The sequence below is a fragment of the Jatropha curcas genome, chromosome 3, assembly GCF_041381405.1.
Source record: "Jatropha curcas cultivar XTBG-Jc1 chromosome 3, XTBG_Jcur_1.0, whole genome shotgun sequence".
In the NCBI taxonomy this organism is placed as follows: Eukaryota; Viridiplantae; Streptophyta; class Magnoliopsida; order Malpighiales; family Euphorbiaceae; genus Jatropha; species Jatropha curcas.
Window position 1 is genome coordinate 31,312,894 of NC_143153.1, and position 21,572 is coordinate 31,334,465.

The 21,572-nt window shown below is 33.5% G+C and overlaps 4 protein-coding genes and 1 pseudogene across 9 annotated transcripts; all 5 read left to right on the plus strand.

The window, feature by feature from the left end:
- Nucleotides 1-43: 43 nt before the first annotated feature.
- On the plus strand, nucleotides 44-1,869 carry LOC105639634 (putative B3 domain-containing protein Os04g0347400). 2 transcript variants are annotated; one of them, XM_012223749.4, is made up of 5 exons: nucleotides 44-278; nucleotides 386-542; nucleotides 699-794; nucleotides 884-975; nucleotides 1,072-1,869. In XM_012223749.4, exons 1-5 carry the CDS (start codon nucleotides 210-212, stop codon nucleotides 1,384-1,386), a joined length of 729 nt encoding a protein of 242 aa, XP_012079139.1. In that variant the 5' UTR covers nucleotides 44-209; the 3' UTR covers nucleotides 1,387-1,869. The 2 variants fall into 2 exon arrangements, with proteins under 2 accessions (XP_012079139.1, XP_012079138.1); XM_012223748.4 differs by having other exon boundaries at nucleotides 45-278; nucleotides 386-794.
- Nucleotides 1,870-2,605: 736 nt separating this feature from the next.
- Nucleotides 2,606-11,086, plus strand: LOC105639633 (putative B3 domain-containing protein Os03g0621600). Its single transcript, XM_089719312.1, has 8 exons — nucleotides 2,606-2,866; nucleotides 4,310-4,763; nucleotides 5,001-5,135; nucleotides 5,439-5,676; nucleotides 7,417-7,558; nucleotides 9,735-10,266; nucleotides 10,453-10,616; nucleotides 10,736-11,086. The coding sequence occupies exons 1-8, from the start codon at nucleotides 2,804-2,806 to the stop codon at nucleotides 10,976-10,978; spliced, it is 1,971 nt and encodes a 656-aa protein (XP_089575438.1). The 5' UTR covers nucleotides 2,606-2,803; the 3' UTR covers nucleotides 10,979-11,086.
- A 1,191-nt stretch (nucleotides 11,087-12,277) lies between these two features.
- On the plus strand, nucleotides 12,278-14,182 carry LOC149497922 (B3 domain-containing transcription factor VRN1-like; annotated as a pseudogene).
- Nucleotides 14,183-14,585: 403 nt separating this feature from the next.
- Nucleotides 14,586-17,310, plus strand: LOC105639632 (putative B3 domain-containing protein At5g66980). 5 transcript variants are annotated; one of them, XM_020681665.3, is made up of 5 exons: nucleotides 14,586-14,796; nucleotides 14,871-14,964; nucleotides 15,791-16,187; nucleotides 16,286-16,479; nucleotides 16,725-17,310. In XM_020681665.3, exons 1-5 carry the CDS (start codon nucleotides 14,762-14,764, stop codon nucleotides 16,983-16,985), a joined length of 981 nt encoding a protein of 326 aa, XP_020537324.1. In that variant the 5' UTR covers nucleotides 14,586-14,761; the 3' UTR covers nucleotides 16,986-17,310. The 5 variants fall into 5 exon arrangements, with proteins under 5 accessions (XP_020537324.1, XP_020537323.1, XP_020537326.1 ...); XM_020681664.3 differs by having other exon boundaries at nucleotides 14,591-14,796; nucleotides 16,680-17,310; XM_020681667.3 differs by adding an exon at nucleotides 15,172-15,269 and having other exon boundaries at nucleotides 14,593-14,964; nucleotides 16,680-17,310.
- Nucleotides 17,311-18,058: 748 nt separating this feature from the next.
- On the plus strand, nucleotides 18,059-21,485 carry LOC105639959 (putative membrane protein At3g27390). The gene is made up of 10 exons (XM_012224166.4): nucleotides 18,059-18,437; nucleotides 18,528-18,636; nucleotides 18,789-18,987; nucleotides 19,084-19,214; nucleotides 19,323-19,611; nucleotides 19,732-19,838; nucleotides 19,947-20,094; nucleotides 20,391-20,583; nucleotides 20,858-21,101; nucleotides 21,193-21,485. Exons 1-10 carry the CDS (start codon nucleotides 18,344-18,346, stop codon nucleotides 21,332-21,334), a joined length of 1,656 nt encoding a protein of 551 aa, XP_012079556.1. The 5' UTR covers nucleotides 18,059-18,343; the 3' UTR covers nucleotides 21,335-21,485.
- The last annotated feature ends 87 nt before the right edge of the window (nucleotides 21,486-21,572 follow it).

Below are 21,572 nucleotides of genomic sequence, written 5' to 3' on the forward strand. Positions count from 1 at the left end.
ACTTTTTTCCATGATTTACTGCGTGGCTCTAGTACTAGCTAGTTCTTTTTATAGTTCAAGATTTGAACCAGCCTTTTCACATGTCAATTGCCATCTTTATTTTCAAAACAATAGAAGCAAAATCTTTAAGGCTATAAGAAGCAGAATCCAAGAATATTGTGCATCAACTTACAACAACTTGTTAGCCAATTGTTTTCATTAAAAGAAAAATGGCTAGGAAGCCAAAGCAAGTTCCTACTTTCTTCAAGGTTTTGCTTAGTGATTTCATGGAGAAACTTGTAAGTTTTCTTTACATTGTTGAAAAAATGATCTGGGTTTTGCTTCCTTTTTTTTTTTTTTTTGTTATATTAGTTACTGCATCGAATTAACTTCTTATGTTTGGCAGAAAATTCCACCAGCTTTTGTGAAAAAATTCAAGAAAATCATGCCCAAGGCACCAACTTTAAAGCCAAACGAAGGAAAATCTTGTGAGGTAACGATCGTTAACGAAGGCGATAGCTACTTTTTCAAGCGTGGATGGAATACATTCGTGAAAAATCAAGGTTTAGAAACGAGCGATTTTCTTGTTTTCAATCTTGTTGATGAGATAACTTTTCAAGTCGTAATTTATGGTAGAACTGGCTGCGAGAAGGATGTGAAAGTAGCTTCTGATAATGAAAGGGTCAATGATAGTTCACAATCCTCTGCTTCTTCTGCAGAAGAAGAAATCAAGATCAAGAAACAAGGTTTCAAAAGACGTGGCAGCCCTCTTCCCTGTAGGTTCAAGACGCCTCAAGCTTCTGCAAGAACAGCTGGTAATTAATCAATGATTAATTATTTTCTGTTTTTCTTGGAGTTTAAAGTATATAATTCTTGAAATAAACTCTTTTGGTTTCATTCTTAGACAAAGACAAAGTAACTGAAACAATAAGATCTTTGAAGCGGAAGAATCCATATTTTGTAGCAGTGTTGAAGAAGTACCAAAAATACAATTTGGTAACTTTTTCATATTCATCTGACCTTTATATTCTGTCTCTACTTAGTTCAAAAAAAACAAAAAAAAAAAAAAATCTTTGTTTATTTATTTGCTAGGTGATGCCTAAAGATTTTGCAAACAAGACAAAGCTTGTTAGCAAGGAGGAAATTGTAATGAAGGATCCAAAAGGAAGGTCATGGCCAGTTAAAGTGAACATACTAGTGGTTCAAAGAGGATGCCAGGTGCGCTTCGGTTTGGGTTGGAGTCAGTTCTATGGAGCTAATGAGCTAGCTACAGGAGACACCTGTGTATTTCACTTCATAGCAGAAAAGGGTAATCTAATTGAAGTTGAGATTCATAAAGAAGGAGTCAGAGGTGTTAGAACTGGACCAGCTAAGTCACTGTCATCAGTTAAATCTGAACTGATATAAACCATCAGTTAATGAAACCTTCTTGCTAGTTTACAAGTGCCATTCATATAATCAATCTATTACTTAATTAGTTTCAGAAAGCCGTGTTCTTGATGGGTTAGATTTGTTCAAACTCAAGTCTAATTAGTTTCTAAATATGAAGGTGATGGCCATTTCTGTGGCGTCATATTTGATAAGAGTGCTTCAGAGATAACGTGTCCATGACAGTATCTGCGCTGTGGAGTGAAATCATGAGCCTCCAAGAGAGAAACTGAGAACGATGTTTCTGTTGAAGTCTCAGGCATATATATAAGTATGGAGCTGAAATGTACTTGAAAATAGAAAAATAGAATTACAGTCCTCGAGATTGTCCCTTTCTCTCCAGCCTGTTCTTTCTCACTTCTGCGAGTTGAGAAGCGCTTGCTATTTTATAATTTTCTTATTGATTTGTAATTTGAAATCATTAGTATTTTTTTTATTTATTTGACTGTTGCTTAGCATTAACTTTTTTTTTTTTGTCCGCTTTTGAATTTTATCCAAAACAGTAACAACGAATGAGAAATTTTAGTTATTGCAAAGTGAAAATTTAAATTTCTTTTCTTTTTTTTTCCTATTTTTGTTCGTAGATTTTGAAAAATTAAATATATAAAATAATTATTGTTCAGCTGTTTTAGTTTGATGAATTAACTATTTAACACATATTTTTGAAAAATAAACAAATGGATATATATAATTTAAAATATTTAAACGTTAATACTTTCGCCCACATTTTATATTTTGTCATTAATTTTTGATGAAAAAAAAATGAAAAGCCCTCCATATATATATATATATATATATATATATATATATATATATACATATTAGTAAAAACAGTCACAATTTTTTTCAATAACTTTGAAACTATTAGCATTCTATTCTCTTTCAATTTTATTTTTTTTAAAAAAAGTTTTGCTTTTAGCATGGGAAATATACAACAGAAAAACTTATAAAAGGTTAACGGTAAAAAATATTAAATTTTAGCTAAAAAGACTTATTAGTGCAAAGAAACAAATCACATAAAGACATTTATATATTTTTCCAAAATAGGGATTAAATAGTTAATTTTACTAAATCACGTATACTTAGTAGTAAATAGTTAATAAAAATCCGAGTTTTTATATTCTCCCACCGAAACCAAAAGGTAGCCTTTATATTCTCGGACTGAGACCAAAGGATATAACTATAGAAGGAGTTAGCTTGGCTTAGCGTGTAAAACAATCTATTCTAGACTTTAGAGGGGCTAAGCCCTACCTTTTCAGGGTTTTAGCAAGACTACTGCGATATGTACGAACGCGGCAACTACAGCTGAAGGAGCAACCAGGACTATCGAAGGTTTTTCCAGCAAAAACCCAGAAAAAAAGAAAGCTTGAAGGAAGCAATTGAAAGAGTAGTGACTATGGATAAGAGGGAACATTTCTTTAAGATAGTTCATGATAATGCTATACGGGAGGGAAAGCTTGTAAGCATTCTTGTTTCTTTTGATTCTTCTTCTTCTTCTTCTTCTTCTTCTTCTTCTTCTTCTTCTTGGTTACTTGTAACATTAACATGGTAGTTTTTATGCATATTTTTCCATGTTTTCTTGCTTGCTTCACGTTTGACTGGACAAAGATTGGTCAAATATGTTCAAATTTGTATTTCTGAATGTCAATTTCTTTGGAATCCTGTTGGATCCTAAACAAGAATATTGCTTTTTGAGAAAATCCAAATTCTTTATGGGTTGTCTTCGAGTGCCACCAACTGCGCTTCCAAGCTTATTTGAACTTTCATGGTAGCTGCAAGAACCACGACCAGAAGAATGCAATTCGCTCACTTCGGGAAGAGTGGACGGAAAGAGGGGGCATTTGCTCTTTTTGCAGCTAATATATATTAAAAAAAACCCTTGATGTTAATTTTTTTTTTCAATTTTAATATATTTTATTTTATTTTATTAATTAATGATGTGAAGTTTTAGCTTTGCTTCAGTTTTAGAATCTTGTGCGCAAAGTTACGAAACAAAATAATATTAAACAGGGGAATCTTGTATTTTTCTGAGCTCAATGGAATCAAGTGGGGAAAATTAGATTTTGTTGTTTCTAGTCACTAAAATCAACAAGAAGTTAATTATTTTAATCAAATAATAAGGTTGGAGATTGAAGAAAAAATGATAAAACTCCTATATATTTCTCCCTTATTATGTTTGCAATATTCATATATTTTTATTTTGCTTTGAAAATTACAAAATTGCTTTGATTGCTTTGTATTCCAATCTTTAACTTTACCAAAGTTCTTAGAAGTCTATATGACTAAATGATAGTTTTTTTCTTTTGTAACTAATCGTTGTTAGCAGAATGTATAACAATGGTTGTTAGGGTCAATTAAGCACTTAAAATTTTGTTTCTTAATTGTGATTGCAACTTTCACAGAGCCTAATTCTTTCATCAATTACATGTATTAGGCATGGAACTTTATACTTAATGCCACTATCATGAAATTGTTATCATGATTCATAAATCCCTTGCTTCAATGTAGTCTAGAAAAGCCAATATACTTGGTGGATAACTGCAAATATTCTTACATTTGTTGACACTTAAAGAAGTCAGTAAAGATTTTGAGCATTGTTGTATTTGAAGTAATTTGTAGTTGTGATGATTTGGTAGATAAAGGGTGCTCATGAGGTCTACCCATTATGTTTGCCCAAGATCGAATTAAAATATACTGCTCAAATCAGAAATCATTATGTATATGCTAATCTTTAATAACCTAAATGGGATCAGAATAACAATATCATTCCATTGCATGAAAGAAGTGCTCCTGATCAGAAAAAGTGACATATTTTTTGTTCGTACACCCTTGCTTGCTTGCAGCAGTGACTTTCATATCTTTTACTGCATTTTGTGGATAACTTCATTGTCATTTTAATCAGGGTATTCCCAAGAAGTTCATAAGAAAGTATGGAAATGATTTGACTAGTCCTGCAATTCTTAAGGTTCCTTGTGGTGCCGTGTGGAAAGTAGAATTGTTAAAGGGCGATGATGAGGTTTGGTTTGAAAAGGGTTGGGGAGAATTTGCAAAATACTACTCCTTAGAATATGGATATCTATTAGTTTTCCAATATATGGGACAATCCAATTTCCAAGTAGTGATATTAGATAAGAGTGCTGTGGAGATACAATATCCATATGATAGAGTTTGTGCTGCAGAGCCAAAGCATGATTGGGACTTCCAAGAGGCAAAGGCACAAGCAAATGAAGAGAACATTTCTGTTGAAGCATTGGATGATCAGTCTCTGAAGAAGATACGAATTGATTCAACCAGTAAAACACCAAACATTTCATTGTCTGGCAACTTGCCTACATGTACTAGTGCTCATGGCCATGGTATGTTTTGATTATTTATTCTGAACCAATACAATCTCATTTCAAAATTTTCATGCTGTTCTGATAGTTGTATTGATTATTTGTTGTATTTTAGTCCTTACCAATTTAAAACCCAAGAACCTTGACTTTCACAAAGGAAATTTAAAGCTGAATGTGCTATCTTAAACATTGCATAGCTGGTTTTGGAAAATAATACTAATTGTCCGATTCTTACCTTTATTTATTCATTTAATTTAGGGGATCTCAAGCAAGATCAACAGGCTAAAAGGCGTTCGTGTTCGAGTACTTCATCAGCTCTTGAAGCTGTGAACAACTTCGTCTCTGAAAATCCATTCTTCAAGGCTGTTGTGAATACCCGTTGCCCTTCTATTTGTAGGCTATCAGTATATTTTACTTTATACATAAAAGCATACTTTCATAAGTGCCTTAAAAAAGTTTCTTATTTTTCTTTGAGTTTGTCAATGAAGAAAACATGTTAGCTTTTGACCTCAATTATATATTGTGAATCATACTATACCTATAATTCTATATCTTTCAAAGTTTCCTTTTCTCTTTAAAAAATTTAACTCTCATGTTAGTTTTTGACCTGAATTATATATCCATGATTCTATATCTTTCTTCTTCTTTTTTTTTTTATCCTCTCATAATGATAGTATTCCATTTAACTTCATCCAGGTGTGCCGATTAGCTTCAGTCGGAGTTATGTTCAAGGTCAGCAAGTCAGTCTGACGCTTCAGGTTTCTGATAGATCGTGGACTGTGAAGTTTGTCAAAAGAGCGCCAGGGAAGCCAGGTAGAATTACTTTTGGTTGGCCTGTATTTATAAAGGAAAATTTGCTGGGAGATGGAGATGTTTGCATATTCGAGCTAATTGAGAAGAAACTGCTGAAAGTTTCCATTTTCAGATGTGTCAAGTGATTGATACTATCACTTCTGCTTGTTGGTGTTTTTGGAAGGATTTTGTAATGGCTGGACACATACATTGAGCAGTGTCTTTTGTCCTTTTGACTGGATCGATAGGTGTTAATGTAACTAGTTATGTAATTTCTCTATCCCAAGTCATTGGCATGTTAAGAATGGAGTTGCTGAACTTGAAGCATAACCGTATGGGAAAGATACAGTAACAAATGAATTTACAGAAATCAACAGTGAAGGAAATAAATAAAATTTCTTTAAATAACCATTTATTTATTAACAAAATACTGCTGCTCAGATATTATTACTATCAGAAAGCAGTACATCATGAATAAAAGATTGAGGCACATCATCCTATTTCATCAAACCAGACATAAAAGCAGTGGCTCGAGCTTACTTGTAACTCATGGGCAGACTTTGGATCCTTATTTTTTAACAAGAGAAAACGACAATAATGTAAATTCAGTAGCAAGTGACTTACAATCATTGTTAGAAAGGGCAAAATAAGAAATTAAGCAGCACAGTACTGTCCAATGATAGCTTTACCATCAAACAATCTATTTCAACTATTAACTGTGAGTTAATGTATTCTCCTTCAACCAACTTGATGCCTCACGCATTCCCATTGTTTCTGCTAACAAAGCATTCTGCACCCTACCCAAAGACAAACACCTTCCAACCATATTTGTCCATTCTAATCACGCAACACCATACCAATTCCTGCTATTCCAGTTGTCTCATTATATGCTGCATCTACATTACATTTCAAACCACCATGAAGCGGATGCCATCTCGCCACAACACCAGCTGGGATTGTGTTAGAGACTGAGTCCACTTGAGCGGCCTGCCACTCTCCCAAGAACTGATTTGCTGTACATATTATTTGGCATGGATTGCCTACCTTCTGCAGCCAAACAACACGGTTTCTAGAGTTCTAAATCTCCCAAGCAATCATCACCGCCACTTCAACCTGCTTCCGATCACCTCTCCGCCGTAATGACAGAAACCATTCCCCCATATCAGAAACATTGTAAACAACCATTTATTATTAACTTTTTTTTTTTTTAACTTATCTGTACTTATTGTATGCAATTGTTCTTGATCTTTATAATACATAACTCTTTATTAATTTTTAATTTATTATATAATATTATAAACTGTCTATATTTCTAAAAAATCTTAGAAGCTAATATTAATAATGTTTTCTTAATTATGCTATTAAGCATGAGGTAAATATTCTATATTCCAATAAAATCTTTAAGAATTCAGCTTTTTTTTAGTTCAATAATATATAATAATAAATTATAAAAAGAAAAAATAATTATTTAATCCCTAAAATTTTATAAAATTGATTTTCTTATCCTTATATTTTAGTATATTAGTCCGTCTCATCAAAACGTCTCTCCAAAATCCACTGTTTTTGCCGTTAAAAGAGCGCAAAAAGACAAAATAAAGGACAAAAGATAATTTTTTAATGACAAAGATGCCCTTAATGAAAAAGAAAAAAAAGGAAAAAATATTTAGATATTACTTAAACCAAGTTACTTCATTTGCGGTATGGAATCGCTCCTCCTAGACTCCTAACAACGGCCACCTTCTCTATCAAATTCCGGCCAATCAACTAGCAAACACCGACGGTAGGACCTGCCGACTCGTTGATTACTAAAACGATTGTCTTTAGAATTTCGAACCCTTTCCTTTTTCGATTTCTCTTTCAAACCAGTGACATGCTTCACCTAATCCACTTTGGCCGACCAAGTTCTTGCCGAAAATCATAGAAGGAACTTATTTGGCTTCACAGTAGCGATTGTCACTTTTCCTCTCTCTATTGCGATTGTCTTGTTTTCTCTCTCTCATTCTTCTCCTATTTTCATTCTTCAGGTGAGTTTTCTTTCTAATTTCTTTTTGGGTTTTTTTTGTTGGTAATTTTGCTCACTTTTTTTGTAATTTCTGGCACTTGCAATTTGTTTTTTTTTTTTTTTATTTACAGCTGGTTCATAAAATTTTGCTACCATTGTTATTCGTTGTTGTTTATTGTGGCTCACTATTGCTATTTATTGATATTATGTTATTACTGAACTCTTTTGTAAATTGGGACCCAATTATTCATTTTGAGAATTTTCAATTCTATTGGATGTTAATTCTCAGTTAGCTTTAGTTAATCTTAGTTCTAAATTCCTTTCAAAGCAATTTTCTGTTTTGATTATCGGTTATAATGCAACTTTTGCCTAAATATCATGATTATGAATTTATATTTCTAATTGTTATTCTTTTTAGGGGTTTAAACCTTGCTAAAAATTCTGATTTTGATTTTGAATCTTTTACGGGTTTGACTCAATAAATTACATTTCAAAAATCAACTCAATTTTACTTGTTTTTCAATCTTTGGAACTAAATGAAAATTCTCAGTTATGGATTATTTGCAAAATCAACTCTTTTGGATTCCTGAAGAAAAATCTCTTTTGGGCATATTTTGATAAGTTACATTTCATAAATCAGATCTGTGCTAAGGTTTTCTTTGAATGAGGAGTGCTTTTGTTTTTTTTTTTTTTTTCTGCTCCAGGGTAATTTTGTCTTTTAATACCCTTTTAACGGCAAAAAACATGAATTTCGGATAACGAGACGGAACCAAACGTCCAGAATTAAATATTTAATATATAAAAATATATTAACACGAGAATACGTAATATATAAAAATATATTAATATGAAAATGAGAAAATTAATTTTATAAAATCCCATGTACTAAATAATTATATTTCCTTATAAAAATATTAGTCTTCTAATTAGTTAAAATATTTAAAATCAGTGCTTCCAAAATCGTTTTAAGAAGCGCCGAAGAGCAATTGCAAGGTTCTATCCTGCTTTAGAACCGGTCTTGGTTTCCTTAGCAAAACCAGTGAGGTCAAACTGCTCTGCCACGTGGAGAATTGGCTCTGCCATGCTCTTTCTCTGTTACTGTTAAGACAAACTGCCAGCCAATAAGTAAAGTAGCTCGCATACAGTCATACTATCGAAGTAGCCTAGCGATAGTTTCTCGAGCCCACTTAGGGATCTTGAAGAAACATTATTATGGAAAATTCACCACACTTTCTCAAGATACTTCTTGGTGATGTTATCCGCCATGGAAGACTTGTAAGCTTTTCTGTTTCTTTGGTTACTTTCTTGATTTTCTCTTTAATCTTCAAAATATTAAGTTATTTCTCATGTTTGTGTTCTTTCACGGCATTCTTGTCGAGGGTTTCTTGGTACCTTTACCTTTACCTTTGGTCCAACATAAACTGTAGGTAAACAGACTCGTTTTTATTAAATAATTATAAATATAAAAACTTTTATGATTCAATTTCTTTGGATTGCTATTTGGGTTCTAAAGTAAACACAAAGGTTATGCTTTCTTCAGCAGATAGGGTGAACCAGTTAAGCTTATTTCTTGCAGAGACATCTTTAGAATGGTTGCAAATTGGGAGATACTTCCATAGGTGTTACTTATGTCAATAAATTGCTTCAATTTGGTTATGATCGATACTTCCATAAGGGTTACTTGAAATACGATTTTGAGCTGCCCATAATTAGTTAAATATTATTTTTATTTGTAAATATAAAATATTTTGACTTTTTTTTTTCCACTGAATAGATTTTGTGCTAGTGAAAAAGAGGCATATGTGACTTATCCATGATGTTGCATAAATATAATACGGCCAGGAGTTCATTTAATAAATTTCTAGTTGTTTTAAGAAATTTTATTGATTTATAAACATGTACTAGACCAAAGAGGGATGGTAGTAGTGACTTTAATGTTGATAATATTTGAGGACAGAGACGCTAACCTTTAAATGTACTCCTAAAATCTCAAATGACTAATCCATTGCAGTTAAGATGTGCTGTGTTGCTTGCCAAATAGCCAATATAAAATAACAGGCTCAAAAGCATTTCAAGTTTATGATTGCAAAATCACAATTTTGAGTGTGTGCAGATGTTTTGGCTTGTATATGCAGGTATGCATTTCATTTTCTGTATATTCTAATGAATTTTGTGAATACATTAATCTTGGTAAATAGGAAATCCCAGAGAAATTTTTGAGGAAGTATGGTAATGGTCTATCAAGTCCAGTGACACTTAAGGTCCCCAGTGGAGCTACGTGGCAAGTAGAACTGTTGAATTGTGATGATGAAGTTTGGTTAGAAAAGGGTTGGCAAGAATTTGCAGAATATCATTCTTTACAATGTGGACACTTATTAGTTTTTAAATATGAGCAACCTTGTCATTTCTATGTAATCATATTTGATAAGAGTGCAACAGAGATAGAGTACCCATGCGCGAGGATCTGTACTGCAGACCGGAATCTCGATGAAGAACTCAAAGAGCCTAAGGTGGAAGAAAATGAAGATAACAGCTCTGTTGAGATATTGAATTATCCCTCGTCAAACTTGAAAAGAGGGGGGGAAACACTACGTCCATGTCCTCTGTCTCCTAAGAAGATGAGAACTGTTGCAGCTAATAAGACAACAGATACTGCAGTTAGCAATCATGATTCCCCATCTAGTGGTAGCACAATTGGGAATCCATATTCTTCCATGAGAGATTTTGGAGGTATGTCTTAAACCTATTTCATAATTTTTATGATGTCCTTATATGTCAGCTCTTAACTCGAAAATAAATTCAAGCCCCATAGTAGTTATAGTGAAAATCATTTTGCAATCAGAGAATCAAACCTTTGACCAAAGAAATTTATGACAAGAAACAATTTTCATACTTTTTTTAATTGAATTCATGTAGGAAATTTCAACAAAGGGTTGTCCAAAGAGAATTCTTTTCTGAAGGCGATAAGGGGTTCATGCCCACGTACTTCCAAAGCTCACGAAGCTGCAAATAAGTACATTTCGAAGTATCCATCCTTCAAGTCTGTTGTGAATGTAGAATGTTTGAGGCGTTGTACTGTGGTACATTTTGAACACATTCACTTTAAATTAAAACAGATAAATTTCTAATGTTTTGCTTTGATGTTGATAGTGTATAGGAATATATATTGCATTAAGCTTTAAAATACAATGCTGTGCAGGTTATACCAAATAGCTTCAGTCGTGAGCATTTTTGGCATAAAGTGGAGGATTTGACACTAAGAGTTGCTGATAGATGTTGGCATATGAGATTGTTAAATTATTATGATAAGAGATTAACCAAGTTTGGTGCTGGTTGGACTGCATTTGAAAGGGGAAATTCTTTGAAGAAAGGAGATGTTTGTGTGTTTGAGCTGATTGAGAGTAGGGTCCTGAATGTATGCATTTTCAGATGTAGCGATTAAACAGCTGGTCATCTGCTATTACTTCTGGTTTTTTCATTGTAGTTGAACACATATTAGCTAGATTGCTTTTGGTCCTTTTGAATAGACTCATTTATTTTGAATTAATAAGGAATCGTAGAACACAGGGTACTAAAAAGGAAAAGGTGAACCTAAAATTGCTTTAAGAGTTCTTTTTATAGGATTAAAACCACAAAATCTTTTTTAATATGGAGCTTCAACTCAAAACAACATTGCCTTTGGAGTGCCAACAACATTGCCTTTGGAGTGCCAATGTCCCCAAAGGGGAGGTTATTTCGCTGAGTACTGAAATTAAAAAAACAATAAGCAAAAGAAAATCCAAGGAAAAATCCACTTAATAAGGATAAAATTTCGTCTGACGAGAAAAAAAAAAAAAAAAATCCTCTTCAACAGATTTTTTTTTTCTCAGTTTTTTAGTTTCCCGTTTGCCAATCACCAAAAAGCGAAAGATGCTTCTCAGTTTTGAAATTGAATTAATAATAATACAATATTTTTTGGTCTTTTAGTTCTTAATTCTTTATTTACAGGAAAAAAGAAATTGGTGGTGACAGAACGAGAGAACAAACCAGTGAGGGTAGCATCCCCTTCCCATTTCAACTTTAGCAAGCAACAGAAATCTGCACTCTGGTTATGGTACCTATATCAGTCAGGAAGTGTGTGAAAACTAGAACCACTCTGCACTCGAAGCTCCCATCCTTAGAACATAGTGGCTAGACACTCGTTAAGATAGAACTTGAAACTTATAGAAGACAAAAGCCCCTACAACGGCTTCTTGTCCAGAGACACAAGCATTCTTTGTTTACAATAAAGTCAGTTCATTTTTTAAAGATAGCTCTTGAACAAGCTCTCAGTGATAAAAAAACTTGTAAGTATTTCTCTTTTCTTTCTTTCTTGGGATTTTTTTACTCAAGAAATGGGTTTATAGGAGTTTATTGTTAAGGAAAAAGTTTGTAGCTTGTTCTTGTATATACTGTGTGGGTATCAGTGTTGTTTAGGAAAGTTTGTACTTTTCTTTTTTCTCTTTGGGATTTATGTTAAATAGAGACACCATTCTGCTTCCTGCATCTCTATGAAGCTATTTAAGCTTAATTTTTCTTTTGCTATTTATGGTCAATTGGGTACTCCAAGTGTTCCTCGTATCTTGGCTTTGATCAATAACTGAGGCCAATATATGTGTATATCTTGTTCTGTTCTTCTTATTACGTGTGTACATGTTCTTAAATTATTTTTTTCCTTACTTTTTTTTTTTTTTTTAATGGAAGATCCCTCTGGCTTTTGTGAGAAAAATATGGAAGTGAACTATCAAGCACAGCAATTCTTAGGGTTCCTGCAGATGGTGCCTCGTGGCAAGTAGAATTATTTAAGGATCGTGATGATATTTGCTTGCAACATGGTTGGCCGGAATTTGCTGAAGGGTACTCTATGAGACATGGGCACTTAATGCTTTTTGAGTCCAAGGGGAATTCACAGTTTTCTATAGTCATATTTGACAAAACTGCTACAGAAATTGATTATTCACTTTGTATAACCCATCATATAGGGCCTAATCAAGACTTCAAATTTAAGGAACCCACTGAAGATGTCCCTATTGAAGCATTGATGTCAATTCTCCTAAACCCACAAAGAGAGGAAAATCACAATCATCTTGTTCTCCACCTCGTAAGAGGATGAAAATTGATGTAATTGGAAATTCTCAAAGACCATCAAAACCACTGAACGTGATCCCACAAAACAAACCTCAAGTAAGGAAAGAGAAATCTGAAAGAAAGGCCACTTTAGGCCGTTCCAGACAAAAATTTGATGATATATGTATAATTTCCATAATTTTCTGTCTATATATTTAACTTTTGATCTAATCTTGTAAGCTCTTTCGGGAGATTTGGGTAATAACGATAATTTCTTGAAAAGATTTGGACTTTTTCTGTCATTAATCCCTAATTTTTGAATCAAATCAAGAAATTATATGATTTATACTGTTCAAAAGATTTTGCTGATTGTAACTTGACCACTTTATTTGAATTGTATGTCCAGGTGATGGGGTTATTTGTTCTGGGAAGAAATGCCAGCAAATAAAGGTTGATGAGAGTGTGAAACCATTGAAAGTACATGGCAATGCTTATCCTCTTAAAAGAGCTAGAAATTTCAATTCCAAAAATCCTTATTTTTTTTATCCCTATGCGGTCATCATATCTCCCTCCTGATTATTATAAATTGGTAATTTCAAAAAATTTGTAGTCAATGCAATTTAGTCGAAAAAAGAAAGAATCTTCACTTGAAAATCTCTCCTGCATTTGTATGTTTGTTAAATTCTATGTGCAGAACATGCCTACAAGGTTTTCCAAGAAATATTTCAATTAAGATGGAGGTAATCTGACCCTCCGAGTTTTGAATGGAAAAACTTAGACAGTTACTTACATTAAGGAAGGTCGAGGAAGAAGAAAACTGTCTGCTGGCTGGAAAAATTATGCACTAGACAATTACTTGGAAAATGGTGATATTTGTGTCTTTGAATGGATCAAAGGAAAAAAGATTATATTTGAAGTTACTAATTTTTAGAGCTTCTGAAGTTGAATGTGATGATTTATCTCTAGGAATGCTAATCTGTTATAGTTCTTTCCATGTTTAGAAACAAAAATCAAACTGAATCTTATTCTACCATCAAGGAAGAAACTTTCCATATTCGGTTATCTTTAACTTACTAATAGGAAATGGGATAAATTTATATCCTTGTGTTAATCATGTAATGCAGGTGAAGACCAGGAATTGGAGCATGAGGGCACTTACATTCTCTGAAGTTTGTAACGTAATGAAATACCATTTTTCAATTTTCAATTTTCAATCCTGTTTAATTTTGACTGAACATAAAATTTTGTTGAAACTTAGTAAGTACTTGTGTATACAGAAGATTTCTCAATGCTGTTTTGTGCTTACTATTGCTGTATGATCTTCAGATTTTACTTTCTGCAGACAGCATCATATGCAAGGGAAAATTCTCTGCAAGAGGGAGATGTTTGCAGATTTAAACTAATTGATAGGAGCAACTTTGTGCTGAGAGTGTCAACTTCTATAAGTGAAAATTAATTTTTTTTTTAAACTGTATTTGTCTTAGATAGTCACTAATTATGTTATTATCAGTAAAATAGTACTATCTTTGGACTTTTATTGATCTAATTAATCTGGAAAAGGTAGAGGAATAAGGAGTTCAAATTGCTAATTAATTAAAAGTGATTCTATGTCGTTTTGTTCTAAATTTGAATCATGTTAGTTATATTTCATTCATTCATTCATTAATTAATAATTAATTAAAATGATCTGAGGTCTTTCCTCTCAACAAAATATTTGGAAATAATATAAATTAATGCCTGTCTGCGGTTACATATTAGGTAATTAATTTATCCTTTTAATTAAGAGGTAATTATACAACATATATATATATATATATATATATACATATTATAATTTTTTTATTTATAATTTATTGGAAAATTAGTTTTTATTGGACTTTAAATAATCTATGAAATGATTTTTTATTATTAAACATAATAAACCTTAATTTGATAATATACAGTAATGTAATCAATTTAGGAGCATCAAGTTTTCTATTCACTGTCAGCTCCATGTATAGAGTGCTGAGAATGTGCTTTTATCTCGTAATCTCGTAGACGTAACGTACATTGCATAGAAACTCGTTGCCATGTACAGCTGGTTGACTTGTAAGTTATAACTTTCATACTCACGCCAAGTTGACGAATTTCATCTGAATTAATGGACAATAACTCTTCTTTCATGACCTTTTCGAGGTAAATCAATCTGTTTCCCAGTCCAATTTTGCATAAATACTACTCGATTTCTTTGAATTGGAGAAACATTTTAGGGTTTTGAAAAATATGGTGAAAGCTAGCAGAAAGCTCCCTTCTTCCATTGAGTTCTTCAAAGTTTTCCTCTCCAGTTCCAGCTCCTGCAAACTGGTTCTTTCTCTCTCTTCTTTCTTTCTTTCTCTTCTTTTGTTTTCGGTTTATGTATGTGCACACTTTAATTTTTGACAAACAACAAAAACATATGTACCTTTATCCAATTATATTAAGTTTTACATTTTTGTGTCATATATATTCCCACTTGTTACTTGGTTTTGGATCAAAACGTCGATCACTCTCCAATTCCACTTATAATCTTAGGTACCAGAATTGGACAAAGAGATCATTTGATTTTTGCGACTTTAGCCCTTAATGAACCTTCGGATTTTGGAGGAGAAAACTCCACCCCTGATTTCACGGTGAAAAAATTATCCTTCTTTTTCCTGTCTGTTGTATTTTTTATTTATTTATTTTTTTTGGAGGTGTGTGTGTTCATAGGGGAAGGGTGATTGTGGTTCTACAAGGAATATTTAGTTTTAGCTCTTGGGAAAAGGGTGGTGTAACCCTATTTTGTGATTGATTGTTAGTTTAGTTATTTCAAGAATCCATCATATGTCCTCTACCTTAGTTTAGCCTTTCCTAGAAATAGGGGGGGTTGAATAATTTTTCATTATAGAAATATGGATTCTGGTGGGGTCTTGTCACGTGGGTTTATTACTTAGGAGATTGATGATTTGTTAGATTTGTCATAACTCAATGGAACTGAGCTTCAAGTCCATGACATTGAAATTAGTTTGGGCTTTATGTATAATTTGGATATTGGTTTTACTTGTGTAGTACTCTATGTTGACAAAGTTTTTTGCTTCAGTATAATTTGAATTAAAGATTTTGTTGCTTTATTATTCAATCCTTATATATTTCAAGTATTTCAATGTTTCAGAGCTTACCTCCAGCTTTTGTTATGCGAGTGAATCAAACTATATCCCAAAATGCTACTCTTAAAGATTATACTGGAAAGATTTGGGATGTCCATTTACAAAAGACTGAAACAGGATTGATTATTGGAAAAGGTTGGCAAGAATTTGTACATCATCACTCTTTAGTTGATGCAGACTTCCTTCTTTTCAAGTACAATGGGAATTCTGAATTTTATGTCAAAGTATTTGGTAGAAATGGATTGAAAAAGAGAAAACCTAAGGATAATAAAGTGTTTAGCACTCATGTGAAGGAGGAAACAGAAACAGAAATAGAAGAAGAGAAAAATAGAACTCAGTCTACTAGTGATTGCAAGCGGAAGTTTTCAGAAATGGCAGCTGAAAGAACTCGAAGATCAGTCAGTTACTGTTGTTAACGGTTTATATATCAAAATATTGCAGCATTGCTTCTTTTCTTTTATTGTCTTTCTACACTGTTTTAGAATTTTTTATGTTTACAGGGCGATCTGGAGGAAGTGTTTCCAAATGGAGACGAGCTACATGTTCATCTGGAGGAAATCAATTCAAATCGAGACATTCTACTGTAACAAAATATCCAGATCAAGAATGCAAAATGGATAAAGCACCGGCCTTTGTTAAACCAAAAAATCCATACTTTGTGGTACTTATGACTCGAACCGCATTATATCAAGTGGTAAGTTTTTCTTGTATTATATGCTGCAATTTACCTATTCACCTCATTTTCATTTGGTAGGTTGTCTTTCTTCATTGATGCCATTGCATGATCTTTCTCCATTATTTGTCTTAGCTATTTTAAATTTAGTCCCATGACATGAAGAACCTTTTTTTTCCTGCCGCATAGCGTATTTCTTATGAAACTGTTCCTGGTTGCAGTATGTTCACAGGTTAGTTTTGAAAGTACACAAAATTAAACTGCAGGAAAATACAAATCTTCGTGATGAGAGGGGGAAGTTATGGCCTGTGAAAGTCAATTACAAGAAGGATGGCCGAATCACAATTAATGACGGATGGCTTGATTTTCACAGGAAGCACAATGTGGCAATGGGGGACAAGATAATTTTTGAGTTGATGCCCACAGAAAATAACTTATGCAATCTAATACAGGTGGTAATTGATAAAAAGCAGGTGACTCCCAGACCAAGAAGGCATCAGAGCTGGTCCGACGTTGATCATCAGTAAGGATGGCAAAAGACTCGTATTCTTTTGCCTGGGAAGTGTGATTTTGGTCTTGTTACGGGCTCCTTTCTGTATCTTTGAAGCTACAGTGAATAGAAGTTCATTTTCAGACGTTTGACTTATTTTCTCCTGGTCAAGTTTTGATCATATTTACCCGTCTTGATGTTTTTGATGAAGTTTATAATCCTATCTTATGTAAGCTCCCTTTGTTTGAATTTGAATGTAACTTATTTATATCATCAGGGCACGTTCTATATTGGGAAGAACAGCTTCTTTGTTGAACTGGTGTTTCAAGAATAATCTTTAATTACTAAGGAAATTACTAGAATTCCATCTCCTACTCTTAAGTTAATTTATGTTTCTTAATAGCCATGGTTTCATTCATCTAGCCGACGGTTCATTATCCACATTTCAGGAATTGCTGCTAGCTCATAGATAGATGGGGCAAATTTTAGCATATTTGGTTGCCTAAAGTAAAATCAATATACATGAAAGTAAACGGAAAACGTATCACGTTAAAGACCTGGATTATCCTTAACCTTTCTGTTAACTGTTTACTTAAATTTTAAATTGTTTTCAATTCCAATAAGAATGTCTTACTTTCAAAATCTTCTCATATGAAGATTCCAACTTTGACCTGTGTGTCAAACACTAATACTGAATTTTTAACTCCAGTCGCCTGAAAGCGGGATGTTTGACTGGAACTTGCATACGTACCAATAAATTTTTCTTTCCACAGATGCCATAGCATCCTTTATTTGGGTTTGACCGGTTTAGTATTTTATTTTCTTTTTTTTCCAACGTGGGAACTAGGGAGCATTTCAGAAAAGTGACCCTCCACTTCTATGTTGTCCTTAATGACGTGGGACTGTTATCTGTCTTACTCTTGCATGCTACAGAGTAGAGATTCTATGGTTTGCCTTCGTGAAATCTAGCTTTTTCAGAACCGGGTGCAGCAATAATCAATCTTTGACTGAGTTCTCTTTCTTTATAGTAAGGCTTGGCTTCATGGTCTTTGCTTCGGCTTTCTGTGTCTTTCTCCGTACTGATAAAGATTGAGAAATCAGGAGAGAAAAAAAAAAAAAAAAGGCTTACAGTGTAGGCATGTGACATCTGCTCTTCCATTATGCTTCCTTTTGTTTGCTAAGAAAAGGCAAGGAAGATAGCATCAAAAAATTATTGGTTTAGTTGGTTCACACCATTAGGCTTGGTTTTGATAAAATCCTTTTTTTTTTTCACTTTTATTTGCTTCCCATTCTCTCCAACCAAATCAAGAGCCTAAACAAATGCAGTATCGGAGATAATTGAGAATTCTGCATTTATTTTTGTATTGTTCAAATGCAGTAAACTTGAAAGTGAAAATGGAAGTTCCTAAGGGACTCTTGAGCTATTTTTGTTACTTTATTTTCTTTCTTCCAGTTTTTGTGCTTCTATTCGTTCTTGGAATGATCAAAGGTAGCCATTTTCCTTCTTTCTCTGCTCATTATATCTGAATCATTGTTAATCTTTTATCAGTTGTCAGTAATCATGAAACAATATAAACAGGTGCCATTTTCAGTCCCTTTGTGTTTCTAGTCATTGCTTTTGGAGATACTGCTGTTGTTATAGTATTATGGCCACTTCATCTTGTTTGGAGTATCTACTGCTTAATCAAGTAATTTTCTTGTTCTTTCTTTTCAGTTTTCAGTAAAAGATGATGATATTTTGAAGAGCATATGGTCATTTTTTTAATATTTTCATTGTGCATTGACACTAGAACAACCCTTTTCCGTTTTTTTCTTTCTGTTCTTTCAAAACTCGAAACAGAACAAAGAAGTTTGGCCCATATATGAAATGCCTCTTAATTTTTCTGGTCCCAATACCAATAGCAATATGGACTGTTGTTGGAGTTGCTGGGAGTGCAATTATGGGTGCTGGATATGGTTTCATTTGGCCTATAATGGAGACATTTAGGGCTATCAGCAAGGAAGGTCCAATTCACATGAAGTTGTTTAGCTGCTTTACAGTAATGTTCTTATAGCCTTTTCTACTTCGATATTCCAATAATTGTTTGAATTTGAGTATGCAATGTGGGTCACTGGTTCTATTATTACCTTCACAGGATGGTACTTGGACTTGTGTTTGGGGAGCCTGCACCGTTGTTCGTGATTTTGCTGATTTTTCGTTTCATTCGTACTTTTCTGTTATGGATGAGCTGCTCAAGTCAAAGGAGGAGGAACCCATTGAACTGAAGTATTAATCTTTCAGTTTCATGCATCTTGTATTTGATATTCTAGAAAAATATTTAGCTTACATACTTTGATGGAACAATGAATTCACTCTTTCCTGGTATTTTGATAGGGTTACTCAGATACCTGGGTGCATTGTGGCAGCAATTTCAGGGATTTTGGTTGATGTGCCTATTATTACTTTAATAGTTTTGTTCAAAGCGCCTATATTACTGCTCAAAGGATGGCATCGGTTGATACAAGATCTTATTGGGAGGGCAGGGCCATTTTTTGAAACCGTTTGTGTTCCCTTTGCTGGTTTTTGGATTCTGTTCTGGCCTATTGTGGTTCTGCTGGCAACTTTGGCAGGCATATTGTCAAGTTTTGGTTTTGGCTGCTATGCTGCAATTATTGCATATCAGGTACATCTTGCTCGCACATTATACTTGCTGTCTTTTCTTTTTGAAATTTCATTGAATTCCTCCTGCATGTATGATTATTGCAGTGTGTTTCTTATAGAATTTTACTTTTGTTCATTTTAGGAAACATCTACTAAGAGGGGATTGCTTTATGTGATCGCTTCTGTGTCTGTATTTGATGAGTACACCAATGATTTGCTTTACCTGAAAGAAGGTTCCTGCTTCCCCAGGTATACATGCAGCTGTTGAAATACTAATATAGGAATGGATTTTATTATTTTTCATTTCACAGGCTTAGAGTAAACTGTTTGATTGCTTCTGCTTTTATTGGCAATCAGACCCAAATATCGTGAGCGTGTTACTTCCATCTCTTCACTGCTTCCACTTCCAGTGACGAGACTTCAGGAACAGCTTGATGGTGCTCGTGTTGGCGAACCGTTTATAAGGGCTCCTGCTGACAGAGTTAATACACTGAAGACTGCAGTGGTAAGAATGTGGATGATTTTAGTCTACAAAAATTAGCATTGAAGATTTCATTTTAAGACATTTTGCATTGTGCTTCTTAATTTTGTCGATTTGACATTGTATTCATGTTCTTGTGCAAAAAAGAGAGGGAATGAGAGATAACACAATAGGTGCTATTTGTATCTTAAGATACTTTTCTTTTTGCATATTTTTCTCGTTCCCTTCTCCTTCCTCTCTCTATGTTACTTCAAACCTTCTTTTTTCGTTTGTTTTCATGTTGCTTAATTAGTTGTTTCTGTCTATATTACGTTTACCAGATATGGGATAGCTTCTTTAAATCATTTGAAGATATAGGGAAACAGCTTCTTAGAGATGAAGCTATAGGAATTTCAGATCTGGATGCCTGGCGAAACTCAAAATCGAGTATCATCAACATTGGAATTCCTGCATATGCATTTCTTGAGTGCTTCCTCCACTCCATTAAGAGTAGTTCCAGCGGCTTTATCCTTCGTAAGAACTCCATTTGTACTTGTGATGTGCTAATGTGATGACTGTCCATTTTATACAAATGTTTAAGAGAAAATTCTTGGATTTATGATCCCAAAAAATCAATATTCTATTCCTAATTTCATTCTTGTTCTTCAGTTTCTCTGCATTGTTTTAGTACTGGGTTCCCAAAAGGTGATATCTATAAATTAATTATGTCTACAAAATGCAAACCTCTCTATCCATTCATGATCTGGCATGAAATAATATTAAAGTTCAACTCTGATCATTTGTCCAGGTGATAACGTTGAGATAACAAATCTGAATAGACCAGAAGGCCGAGTTTTTGATTGGCTTTATGAGCCAATGTGTATCATGAAAGAACAGATCAAAAGTCTAAATTTAAACAAAACCGAGGAGTTGTATTTTTATAAGCACTGCCTCTATGGTGGTGATGCAGCAAGAACTGAATCTTGGCTAAACGGTGGCATCCCCCCACAAGATAAGATTAAAAGAGCTCAGTTGGAGGGTATGAGTAGAAGGTACTGCTAATGTTTTCATTTCTGTCCTATGTGATTTTGTTTGTTAATTCTGGTTTATGCATGAAAACTAATCTTTACATGTTAAAATCAGGTTGCAAGGCTTTTGTTTGACATTGTCAAGGCTGCCAACATCCAGACGCCGCTTCTTTGAAGTTGTGAAAGCTATAGAGCAGGAAGCGAAGGACTCGAACAACCTCGGGGTTGAAGATGATGATATAGAGGCAGTTAGATAGTTCCTTTCTGCATCACAGATTAGTAGTAACAAGGATAAATTTTTGAGTTTTTCCACTACGTATTATCTTTCAAGTAGCTTATTATGATCTATAGAAGACGGAAGCTTTGTAAATTGCTCTAACTATATTCTTAAGTACTTGTAACTGATCAGATTTATTAATCTATATTTTCTCAAGGCCTTATAAGAAAAATATACATGAACTGGACGCACAACTTTTGTACTCAAAACGACCTATC